The following is a 12,370-nucleotide window of genomic DNA, read 5'->3' on the forward strand; positions in this document are numbered from 1 at the left end:
AAATAGCAGTTCATGGGATGCAGACTTACAAAACAAGATGGTATGGTATTATAAGCATATGGATCAAGTATTCATTTTAAGGGGTGAAGATGAGGTTCAGAGAAAGAGCATATGCCTTGGGTCCTGGGCTCTGCATTTCCAGTAACATCACACACACACACACACACACACACACACACACACACACACACACACATACACACACACAAACACACATGTACAGGTGTGTGTGCATACACACACTTTTCTCTCTCTCATACACACCATCACATATCTTAGTGTGTACCTTAAAATAAGTCACTGTTGGTTTGGTGGTAACAGACTGTATTTATTCTGACATTTATCAGGCAGATGTGTAGAGCTGATTTCAACCACCTGTTGAGTTCTATCTCAGGAGGCCATGGATATACCAGATCACAACTGCCTAACTTGTGCTGCCTGTGGTTCTATGCTTACAGGGGAGAGTCTAGGTGACACACAGTAGTTTTCACTTCAACAGACAGTGATTTTATTGATGTTACTTACAATTTGACAAAACAGTAACATTAAGTTCTTAAGTTGGTTTAGCAAAAATTTTGAAAATGATGTTTGTAGAATTGAAGTTTGTGAAACATATTATACAATGGTGGAGATCGGGAAGGAGTCCAGGAAAGATGCTAACTTCGGTCTAAGGAAATATGAAGGGATCCATGGGATGGAAACAAAAGTCCATCCTGTCAGCCATTCACAGAGCTCCCACAGCTCTGACTAGAGCTTGTTTGGCAACAATGTGTTGGGGGACAGGGGATCTGGGTTCTGAAACTTTGGAGGAAGAGAATTTACATTAATGAGGATTCAGGGAAGGCATTATTCTCCAAGGAAAGCCATGATGGATTAAAGAATTTGGTCTTAGTTATAAACAAGGTTATGTCTTCAGTGGTTCGAAACTTATGGGTTGTGGCCCCTTTGAGGGTCAAATGACCCTTTCACAAGGGTTGCATATATGTGTGTGTATGTGTATATATATGTATATATATATATTTTACTTGTATACATACATTTTTTAATTGAGCAAAAGAAAAGAATCCAGAAAAAAAAATAGTAAAAGGTCAGTGTCTGTAAATTTTAGAAACAGTACACTCAAGAAGCTCTTGGGACTTGGGTAATTATGTAATTTCTTCTATTTTTCAGACATTAGTGAACTTACTTGTTGCCCGAGACACTAATGTTCTGTTGGGTACTCTTCTGGCACTGGCTAGCTTAGCAGAGAGGTAAGTGTTTCTCAGCAAACTCCTCTCTGTAGGAATTGCAGCATCACAGATGGGAGAGATACCAACACACAGGCTGTTCTGTCACCTGCTCAGTTAAAACCTGGTGTGGGAGGCTCATGGGGAACAGCATAGGCTGATGAGTCACCTGGATAGGAAGTGCAACTTAAAATTTAGGTTAGAAATGTTTCCTTTTTTGACCTTTGCTCTCAGGTTTTCAATTGCTGTTTGGAGGAACTTCACTGATGATCTGTCTTCTTTCTTTGGCCATTAGTATGTAATGTAATGTAATCATTTCTATGCCAGTTGAATCTTCCAGATCTTGTTTCTTTATTCTTAACTATATAGTCCTTCTCATTTTCTATGATAAACGTTGGTTTTGAAAACCTCTCCTCTATAGTGTCATTATTTTAAATGAAAGAGCAATAAGTATGTTTTTATGTCAATGAGCAGATAATAATAATAATAATAATACTAATTATATAATAATAATAATAATAATAATAATAATAATATGATATATTATTAACCATATATGATCCCTTGTTTCTCTGTGGTCTGTCCTCACAACTCCTTACAAGGTTACTTACTTTCATGCTGCTGTGCTAAAACACCACGATCTAGGCAAATAACATAAGAATGAATTTATTTGGGGCTTACAGTTTCAAAGGGATAGGGAGCCTGGCACCAGATAGGCAGACACGTTGTACTGGAGCAGTAGCTGAGAGCTTATATCTCGAGACACAACCATGAGGCAGAGAGAATTAAGTGAGGATTGCCTGAGTCTTTTGCACACTTAAAGCCTATACCCAGCGACACACCTCCTCCAACAAGGCCACACCTCCTAATCCTTCTCAAACAATTCTACCAACTAGGGACTAATTACTTAAATATATGTGCCCGTGGAGGCTATTCTCATCCAAACTATTACATAAAGTAATATGATCACTAGGATACAAAACTATTGCTGGAGTAGAATATGTTTCTAGTAACTACTAATATTTGTGTATTTGCAGTCCAGCGTGTAGGGAGAAGATCAGTGAACTCAACGTAGTAGAAAATCTCTTGATGATTCTGCATGAATATGACTTACTCTCTAAAAGGTAGGGTCTTATCCTCATGGAAGTGCTTCTATGATGGAAAATGGACTTTGTGGTAACTTAAATCTATGATCTTGGGCCATGGTCACTCAAATTGACTTCAGGATAATCTCTCTCTCTCTCTCTCTCTCTCTCTCTCTCTCTCTCTCTCTCTCTCTCTCTCTCTGTGTGTGTGTGTGTGTGTGTGTGTGTGTGTTTTTCTCACTCTGTCTCAAAAGCCATCCTTTTTGTGGTAAAAATGCTTTTTGTTACATCATTATTAATATTGTTAATCAGATGTCATGAGTCAGCTTGGCAGTTCTTTTCCATTTAAGGCAATGTGAAGAAGCTAGGAAAAAGAGGTTCATAGAATCCAATGTTATAATCTTGTGATTGGATCATTATTAGTTTTGTTGTTGCATTTGTCTAAAAAAGTTTAGGGGAAGAAACTTAAGGGATTTGTTTGTTTGTTTGGCAATTTCAGATTAATGTGCAGAATAAATGAGGTTGCTAAAAGCCTTTGGTTTAAGGCGACTGACATAAGATGACTCACTTAATGTTGTGATCACACGCTTCAACTCACAACCCAAACAGAACCACAATGGATTCCTTTATGCTTAAGCTGTACATTTCTCTAAAGCAAGACTTTGTGCAGATGGTATTAGGTGAGTGCAGGCTTGCAAATCTGCACTGCTTGGCATTTAAACCACAATTTTCTGAGAAGCCAGGAGTGTTGTAATCCTAAGCAATGGAGAACTGATACTTGCAGCAATTTTTTTTTTTTGGTATGCTTTTTCGAAGCTGACTTAACACTGTTTTGCAAGAGCCTTGGTGTAGACAAGAATCTATGCTTCCAGACTTGATCATTTGAACTCACTCATGGGGCAAGGTAGCAGATTCTGTTGAGTAAGGTCAGAGTGTATCAGTGTGAGGTAGGAGCAGGCAGGGGGAACTTCTTGGGTCCTTGCAGGAGGTGCCCTGGAAGAGCCAGTCAAAAAGGCTCTGCACAGAGTAGAAGTTCCTGGTCAGAGTAGAGGGAGATAGAAGAAAATGTCTCGGCACAGAGTGTGCTGTAACATAGAGGCAGATCCTTGCTGTGTGAGAGGAATGTGCTGGCAGGCTCAGCTGGGCCAAAGGAGGCTGTGTCAAAAGCTAGAACAGTTCCTGATAAGTCAAAAAATGTAGCTACTTCTGATCAGTTCTTGCCTTATGTTAGGACACTCCCTGAGCCCTCCAGAGTCCTCATTTTATCTACACAAAACTCTATTGTTCTCCATGTTTTTCACAGGAGGCAACATAACATGTTTATCTAGGTTTTTATGATGGGTTTACATGGTAAAATGTGGAGTTTTACTTGAGCATTATAGAAAACCACAGAAAGAAGCAGGGAAGGAGTGAACTACATTCACAAATCAAGGTGCACTTAGCACAGATGGAGAATGTTTCTCATAGAAAGTTTGAAAAGATAAAGCAGGCTGTTTACCAAAAAAACATACATTCTTCTTTCTTGTTGTTTGAGACAGGTCTAATAAGCAGCCCTCTCTAGGCTGGTCTTGTTCTTCCAGTGATCTTCCTGTCTACTTCTTATGCACTGGGCTTACAGGCTTGAGCCACGACTTCCTATAGGACATGTATTCTTAACAACAGCGGGGAGGGGAGGGGGCTCGAGTGGGAGAGGAGCATGGCGAAGTTCTCTGGGAATGGAATTGCAGAACAGTGTGGGAATGTGAACCCTGGGGTGTTTAGGACAACGGGGTGGAGCAAACATTAAGCTCCAGAAAGGAACAGACATGAAATTACCCTTCAGAAAATGAGCTTTATTAGGAGATGGAGAAGTACATAACCAGTAGCCATGGTCAGACTTTAAGGTAGAAGAGCAGACAGAGGCAGCCTGTGGAGTTGTGAGGTGGGGCAGTATTGTAGACATTATTAGTTTAATAGAAAAGCAGGAAAGATAGCCATCACATACGTGAGAGACTAAAATGGGGTGGGATGGAGATATATATATTATAATCCCCTACAGGGTATGGGGAGCTTGGCTGTAGCTAAAGGCAGTTACAGCATGTAAAACTCTGATAGGATAATAGAACATAGGGATCAAAGCAACAGGAGCTGGTCAAGACAGACCATAGGGGAGGTGTATCTGATCTTAAAGTGTCAGGTTCTGATATAACAGAGAGGCAATTGTCATGACCAAGCATCACAGGCTGGGAAAAGCAGTAGTACGAGTTACAGATTCTGTGTCTTAGTGGAGGCTCCAGTGTAAGTGTGATATCATTGATACATGACTGGCGTGACTCTCACCCTTGATCCCATCACACCAGACTCACGGCCGAGCTCCTGCGCCTGCTTTGTGCTGAGCCACAGGTGAAAGAGCAAGTAAAACTCTATGAGGGGATCCCCATCCTGCTCAGCCTGCTCCATTCTGACCACTTGAAGCTGCTGTGGAGTGTTGTCTGGATTCTGGTCCAGGTGTGTGAGGACCCGGAGACCAGTGTGGAAATCCGTATCTGGGGTGGCATCAAACAGCTCCTTCATATTTTACAAGGGTAAGTGGGGGCTAGGGTCTTAGAAATTAGTAGAACATTCTAGTTGGTCTCGTTTGTTTGTTGTGTTTTAAGACAAGGTCTTTCTATAGACGTCTGTCCTGGATGGATATCACTATGTAGACCAGGTTGGCCTTGAACACACAGAGGTCTCTCTGTCTCTGTCTCCACAGCACTGGGATAACAGGTATATGCTTCCTGTCTTAGTTAGGGCTTTATTGCTCTGAAGAGGCACCATGACCACAGCAACTCTTACAAAGGAAAACATTTAATTGGGGCTGGTTTATAGCTCAGAGGCTTAGTCACTTATTATCAAGGTAGGAACCATGGCAGCACCCAGGCAGGCAGTCATGTCTCAGTAGGAGCTCAGAGTCTACATCGGGGCCCACATGCAACAGAAAGAGAGGAACACTGGGCCTAGCTTAATTATTTGAAACCCCGAAGCCCAACCCAGCAACATATATCCTTCAACAAGACTATACCTGCTGTGACAAGGTCATATGTCTTAATCATTTTAACTGAATAATGACACTTTCTATGAGCCTGTGGGGGCCATTTTTCTTTAAATGACCTCTCCTCCACCCATGCTTTTCAGTAGCTTTTATGTCATGAGCATAAAACAAGCTGGTGTGTTAAAATAGTTTGAAGCTGAAAATTTGGGGGTTCATATTGCATGGTAACTATATTTTATGAATTGAGTATCTTGAAGAATTGAGTAATAACACAAATTGGTACCATGTTTAGGAACATTCTATTACTTAATATTATTATAGAGAATAATCCAGCCCCAAGTGGGCCAAGTCAGAGCTACAGAGAGATATTTCTGTTCAAAAGAGACCACCATGCTCTTGATCCCTGGTCCAGCAATGAAGCTTATGCCAAGCTCTAGGCAGAGGAGCTCATCCACTTTAACATCACTGCAGACTATCAAATCAATATGACTAAGACTATCTTCAGAGCATTAGAAGAGACTGCAGAGAAATGAACAGCATGCTTCATTAGTGATTTCTGCTGATGGGAAAACAAAGGAAAAGTATATAGCTTGCTGATAATCCCCTTACTTTCACAAAAGCCTCAGTTACTTGGAAGGATAGATTATGGATATTTCGCCAGCCCCATGACATAGTAGGCTATTTATTTCCTTCGTCAGATTAGCTGTAAATGTTGTGGTGTGTGCTTGTAGAATGAAGATGATGGATGGAGTTATTCTTGAATAGTTGCTATATTCTTAATGATGCCTGGGATTCTATGCTCATTAAGTATTATTTAGACTTAATTCTAATACAAGGCAATTTCCCTTCATTTTCTCAAGCCATAGGTTTTATATCATTGAAAGGTAGGAGTTCTTCATGTCTAAAGACTCAGTTTCCAACACCATCCATGGTATGGTGTTGGAAGACTTTTCCCTGGGAAGGTGATATATGTCAACTCCTATTGGATATTTAATATGTCTGGGAATCTGGAAGGACTTATTCCCTGCTGACCACCTGCTGGCTGCTGCTGGCCACCTAGGGTAGGTGCTAGAGGAGGAGCAGCTTGGTGGCTGGTGACTGTAGTGTTTATAAGCTGCTATTGCAGGGCAGTTTTCCAGAGGCCCAGTTAGGCTGATACACCTGCAGGCAGCCTCCAATGGCAGGCACATTCCTGATCAGGCACAGTGATCTCCACAGAGAGCTCCAAGATAATTATGTCCCCAGATAAGACCATCAAAGGAACTGTTCCCCGCTCCAGCTCATGACAGAAAGAACAGAATGACCCAGATAGCATGGAGATGCTGTTTGTGTTATGTGTGAGAATGCACAGACTGAAACAGCTGATGTCATGAGAAATAAATAAGTAAAGTAACCACATAAACCAAAGGGAGCAAAACACAGAAGAGATGGAGAGTCTGTGGTGGGAAACTATGCCCCAGGACACGCCAGATGCATAGCAGAGCACAGATTTGTGAGCTGTGGTTGGAGATGAGTAAGTGAGCTGTGGGAGGGAGGAAGTCACACAGACAAGGTGGAAAATGAAGGCTGGGCAATGACCACGGTCCTGCAGACTAGAAGACCAGACCAGGCCTGGAGTAGCCAAAAAGAGGGCAACCTTAAAAATGTACTTCCAGCTAGAACAAAGAGAAAAGAGGAGAACAGACAGAAATGGCTGATGGGGCCAGGGGCAGGGGAAGGCAGGGCTTCAAGCTGTGTTCATGGAGGCTACTGTGGTCAGTGTGTGTGTGTGGGGGGGGGGGTTAAAAAGCCAACACAGTGTGAAGACTCAACAGAGTTGTTTTTCACTGAGGGATTTGAAAGGATGGGGCTGGGAGGAAAAGAAGGAGGGAGGCCAGCATAGGGATGTGAATATGACAAACAAACAAATAAGTAAAGGAACCCAGAGGTGTCCTGCCTGAGATCCACCCACACAGACTGCAGGGCCCTCAAGAGTTCAGCCCCGAGGATAAAGAAGGTTGGGCAGGGCCTTGCGTCTCACACTGTACACGAACTTGGTTTTAACTGAGTCTGCAGGTGAAGCAATTAAGACTATAGAAAACCTCATGACCCAGAGGAGGCAAAGGTTTCTATTTACTTGTTTGTTATACAAAAGACGAGTTTGTTAGGACATTTTCTTCGCATTTGAGGCACAGAAGAAAAAGGAATAAACGGCTTGAACAGTAGTTTTCCTTTTACAGAGACAGAAATTTTGTTTCTGACCGTTCCTCCCTCGGAAGCCTGTCCAGTGCAAATGCTGCAGGACGCATCCAGCAGCTCCATTTGTCGGAAGAGTTAAGCCCTGGGGAAATCCAGGAAAATACTGTCTCTCTCCAAGCAGGTATCTGCCTTAAGTTACTTACGGCTGCATTCTTCATTGCGTTGTCATAACTTTAGTATAGTGGTATGGTGTGCACACAACTTGCAGGATTCCCAGTGTGTAATGGTAAAAGCACATGAATGCCAGAGCCTTCTGTACAGGTGTTGAGCTGGAAGGCTAATTATACAAAGGTGGGATCCCTTCTCCAGCTGGGTTTAAGCGCACAGCTTGGCATGGGCCAGAGCCATGCAGTTTCCCTGATCTTAGAGTATCCATTTAATGCAAATGTCCCACCTTGCAAAGGGCAATGGAAGAGAGAGCTGACAAATGCTTGGCCTTTTCAAGAGAAATGAAAGGCAAGCGGAATAAGCCTGTTCCTGGTAGCGTTTCCTCTGGAAAGCACCTGTCAGGGTGCCTGACCTCCGGGCTTAGTAGGGCAGCCATGCAGTGTGTGTGCTTCTGGTCAGTCTGGGAAGGAGCAGAGGCTCCGAGACATGGAGCAGGCCTGGCAGAGGGCAATGGCACAAAACTAACTATAGTTGTTCACAGGCGTTTCCTACTGAAGAGTGAAGAACTTTCCTCAGAGATGTGAGGGCAGAGAGCTAAGATCTTTCTTCTCCTTGACATTTGGGTCTCCACAGTCTTGTGCTGGGTTACCTGTTTAAAGGTCTCCCAGAGTCCATGTTAGCTGCCTTCAGAGCCCCTGGTCCTCTGGGTGTTCTCAGAGTGGTGCAACTGGTGGTGACCACGGTGTGATTATAGTGAGAACCAGCGCCTAGACAAGAGACTTGGAGGCTGGAATTCCCTGTGCATTCTGCTCAATGGGGTACCTAGGGGCCTTCTAGATAGTCTTCTGGAGCTGTATATATCACATGGGTTTGCTTGGTATCACCCGTTTCACATATAAGTAAGATGGATAAGCAATTAGTGGCATCTGAGTATTTCCTCTATCTAGGCCATGTGTCTTTAGCTGTGTTCCTCAAGACCCTAGGCTTCAGCTTTGCTCATATGAAACATTGATGGTAAGTCAGATATTGCAGCCAGAAGGGTGTTCTGGGAATTACCTGGTGATGATTGGAAGAGTTCAGTTTAGCAAAGCCGTGGAAGGGCTCAGAAGGAGGAGTTGTGTCTCAGTGTACTATACCAGGAGAGCAGCTGGAAGGGCTCAGAAGGAGGAATTGTGTCTCAGTGTACTATACCAGGAGAGGCAGCTAGGGAGCAGGAAGGACACTGCTCAGGACTCCTGCCCCCATGAGTGGCAGTCTCTCTGAAACACAATCTGATCACCAGGATTTGGGGACTGCATTGAAAGCAGTCATTCATTTACCTGCCAGTGTAGAGTATTCCTGATGAGTGCTGGGCACACGCTGGGTTCTGGGGACAATGACAGATTTGGTTGCTTCCCTCCCAGCCTGCTGTGCTGCCCTCACGGAGCTGGCCCTCAACGATACCAATGCCCACCAAGTGGTTCAGGTAAGAACATCATGATCCTCCCTCTTGGGTTGTAGTTTGTATTCCAGAATATTGGTCTGAGGATCCATCACGCAGGTTAAAAAATATTTTAGTATTTCTTCTCATTTAGCTTGTAGGATTTCATTTTATACTTTTGTCCTTCCTCAGTTAACTGGGTTGAACCATGCTCTAGTTTGCTTTCCTGTTATGATGAAATACTGACTACTAGCAGCTTCAGGCAGGGAAGGGTCTATTTGACATACGCTTCAGGTAACAGTCCATCACTGAGGGAAATCAGGGCAGGAACTCAAGGCAGAAAACCTGGAGGAAGAACGGAAGCAGAGGTCATGGAAGAGCGCTGCTTACTGGTTTGCTCCCTCGGGTGTGTTCTCAGCCTGCGTCCTTAGACAACACAGAACTACCTGTCTGGGGTGGCACTGCTCACACTATGAACCCTCCTAAATCAATTAACAATCAAGACCGTGTGCCACATACAGTCATTAGCTAGGCGGTTATCTGAGGGCTGTGTCAACTTGGTAGCTGAAGCCAAACATAACTTAGAAAGACTGCTTGAAACTGGCTGAGACCGGTATCTCCTCTCTGCCTCAGTTGCTGTCCTTTTCATTTGAGTTCTTGTTGGGGTAGTGCCCTCTTGATGAGTTTTACAGAGGAAAAGACAGATACCGGCAACTTTGTCTTCAGAATACACGGCAGGAGGGGAGGGGAATCCGCAGGCAGCATGGCTGGTGTGAAGCTCAGCGAGGTTGATCACAGATGCTGTTGTCATGGCTGGCCAGCTCACTACCCCTGAAGATGGCCCCACCTCTCATGAATTTACTTATGAATAAAACAGAATTATAAAATGATCTACAGCATAGCTGCAGCTATGAAGGTTAGATTCAGTGCGAAGACAATGTCCCCACAAACATACATTGATAGCTGGCAGAAGGCTGAAACAGGTTTCTGTTTAATTCTCCTCCATATGTATGTTGGAGTAAGTACAAAACTGTGCCATTTCTGCAGTTAACTTGATTTCTTTAGAAAGTTTGTCCATGTCTTTTTTCCTTTTCTTAAAAAGGCCTATTTTACAACAGTCAAGCTTTGGGTATCCTCTAATTATTAAAAGCAGAAAGGGAGAAACTCTGCTTTACAGTTTGAAATTGCTATTTTGCAATGTATAATATGCCTGCGTTTTTATGTGTCTGCTTGATCATGTGTGCGGGTGTGCATAGATATCTGTGAGGAGGCCAGAGGTAGTGTTCATCAGGAGATAACTGATGTGTATATAGAAAAGAAAAGATGATGTCCTTTTAAGAAAAAGATGAAGAGAGTGGGAGGAGGATATGGCCTATGGAGGTGTGGCAAGGCCTGGGGGGAAGGGGTTTGCCTCTGGGGGATCCATGTTGGGAATCCCTTCCCCCTGAGGGACCAGCACATGACAGTATAGTACAGAATAGAGTTTATTCAGGTCATGGAGGGGAGTTATAAGGGTACTAGAGGCAGAGAGAGAGAGGAGAGAGAGAGAGAGAAAAAGAGAGAGAGAAAAGAGAAAGAAGAGATAGAGAGTGAGAGAGGAGAGAGAGAAGGAGAGAGAGAGAAGGAGACAGAGAGAGAGGAGGAGGAAAGAGAGGAGAGAGACAGAGAGAGAGAGGGAGGAGGAGAGAGAGAGAGAGGAGAGAGAGAGAGAGGGAGAGGGAGAGAGAGGACAGAGACAGAGAGAGAGGCAGGAGGAGAAAGAGAGGAGAGAGACAGAGAGAGAGAGGGAGAGAGAGGAGAGAGACAGGGAGAGAGAGAAAGGAGGAGAGAGAGAGGAGAGAGACAGAGGGAGAGAGGGAGAGAGAGAGAGAGAGAGAGAGAGAGAGAGAGAGAGAGAGAGAGAGAGAGGAGAGAGAGAGAGAGAGAGAGAGAGAGAGAGAGAGAGAGAGAGAGAGAGAGAGAGAGAAGGAGAGAGAAAGAAGGAGAGGCCGGCCACATGTGGAGAGTGAACAGGGAAGGGAATGGGGAGAGGATGGACAAAGGGATGAGAGTAAGAGAATAAGAGAGAGAACAAAAGAGAGAGGAGGGGGCAAGCAACACCTTTTATAGTGCCAGGTAACTAGGGTGGAGCATACCTGATTTTTGCCAGGTAACTGAGGGGCGAGGTTCACAGAATCCCAACATTTCCCCATTTTTGGTTTAATTAAGAAAGAGAAATTAGAGGTAATGGTGAAACAGGAACAGGGTTGTTTTGATCTCTGACTGCTTCATGCTTGCCATGGAGTGACATTTCTAGAGCATATAGAAAAGTGGGAGTGGGGATGTTTGTCTAGTCTTAGAGTTGGCTGTTGCCTTGTTGTCCAGGATCTGTGGAACCATCTGAGGATAGGTCAGAAGAAACAGGTCCAACAGAAGTGTCTGTGTCTGACAGAGAAGGCTGAAGCATCTGTAGGTTGCTTCTCTGGAGCTGTTCTAGATGCAATGAGCACCTGGACTTGACAAGATGCTGGAACACACATATGTATACATTATGGGTAGAGACTAAGTACGTTTGGAAGAAAAAAATTTGCAGAATCATAACTAATGCTACCATCCCTCCCCCTTTTTATCATAAAAAAAGGGGAAGGGGAAGTTGATGGTGAAAGGGGGAATAAGGGCGCAGATTCTCTTAGGCTACTTCCTGCTGTCTTGGGGCGTTGTTAATTTTGGGGTGTAGCTGGCTTTTGCCATCAGGGTCTACTTGGTAAATGTTTGCATCAGTCTCCTCTATGGACAACGGCTGGTAATGCTGTAACAGGAACTTTTTTAGCTGTCAGGATGTCCAGCTCACATCAATTCTGAGGGACCATAGCTGCCAAGGATTTGATGTTTCTGGATAGTGATCCATGATCTCAGCATATGTATCTGACAAGACCAATATGGGCAGTCCCCATATTTGTCTGGTCAAAGAGAAAACAAGCAAAGAGATTATAACATGTCTAGCCATGGAGCAGTTTTCTGACCCTATTTGGAAAGACTGCTATCTGTGGGGTTTGGAGCAAGTAGTCAAATGATGAGATAGGAGGAGTCAGGGTGGAGAACCTCTATCCATTTGCCAGACCACTGGCAGTATGTATAGTTTTAGAGATTTAAAATTTTTTAGATGATATCCCAGTGGGGAATCTCGGAGTGTGTTCTGAGACATTGAATTGTCCAATGAAGGTGGGGGTATTGAGTTATTTTGAACTGGTGTCCCAGGGAATAAACTCAATAGCAAGAGAAAAGTCTCCCTAAGCCCAGA

The 12,370-nt window shown here is 43.8% G+C and overlaps 1 protein-coding gene across 2 annotated transcripts in view; it reads left to right on the forward strand.

The window, feature by feature from the left end:
* Positions 1–12,370, forward strand: part of NEK10 (NIMA related kinase 10) — a gene marked incomplete at its 5' end in the record, with an annotated part of 174,384 nt that overhangs the window by 22,223 nt on the left and 139,791 nt on the right. For both annotated transcript variants that reach the window (XM_080925891.1, XM_080925892.1), the window contains 5 exons: positions 1,171–1,250; positions 2,264–2,350; positions 4,651–4,875; positions 7,544–7,683; positions 9,074–9,135. In XM_080925891.1, the coding sequence (XP_080782017.1) occupies positions 1,171–1,250; positions 2,264–2,350; positions 4,651–4,875; positions 7,544–7,683; positions 9,074–9,135 (594 nt within the window). The remainder of the gene's footprint in view (positions 1–1,170; positions 1,251–2,263; positions 2,351–4,650; positions 4,876–7,543; positions 7,684–9,073; positions 9,136–12,370) is intronic.

Source organism: Micromys minutus (assembly GCF_963924665.1).
Source record: "Micromys minutus genome assembly, chromosome: 12".
NCBI classification, from domain to species: Eukaryota; Metazoa; Chordata; class Mammalia; order Rodentia; family Muridae; genus Micromys; species Micromys minutus.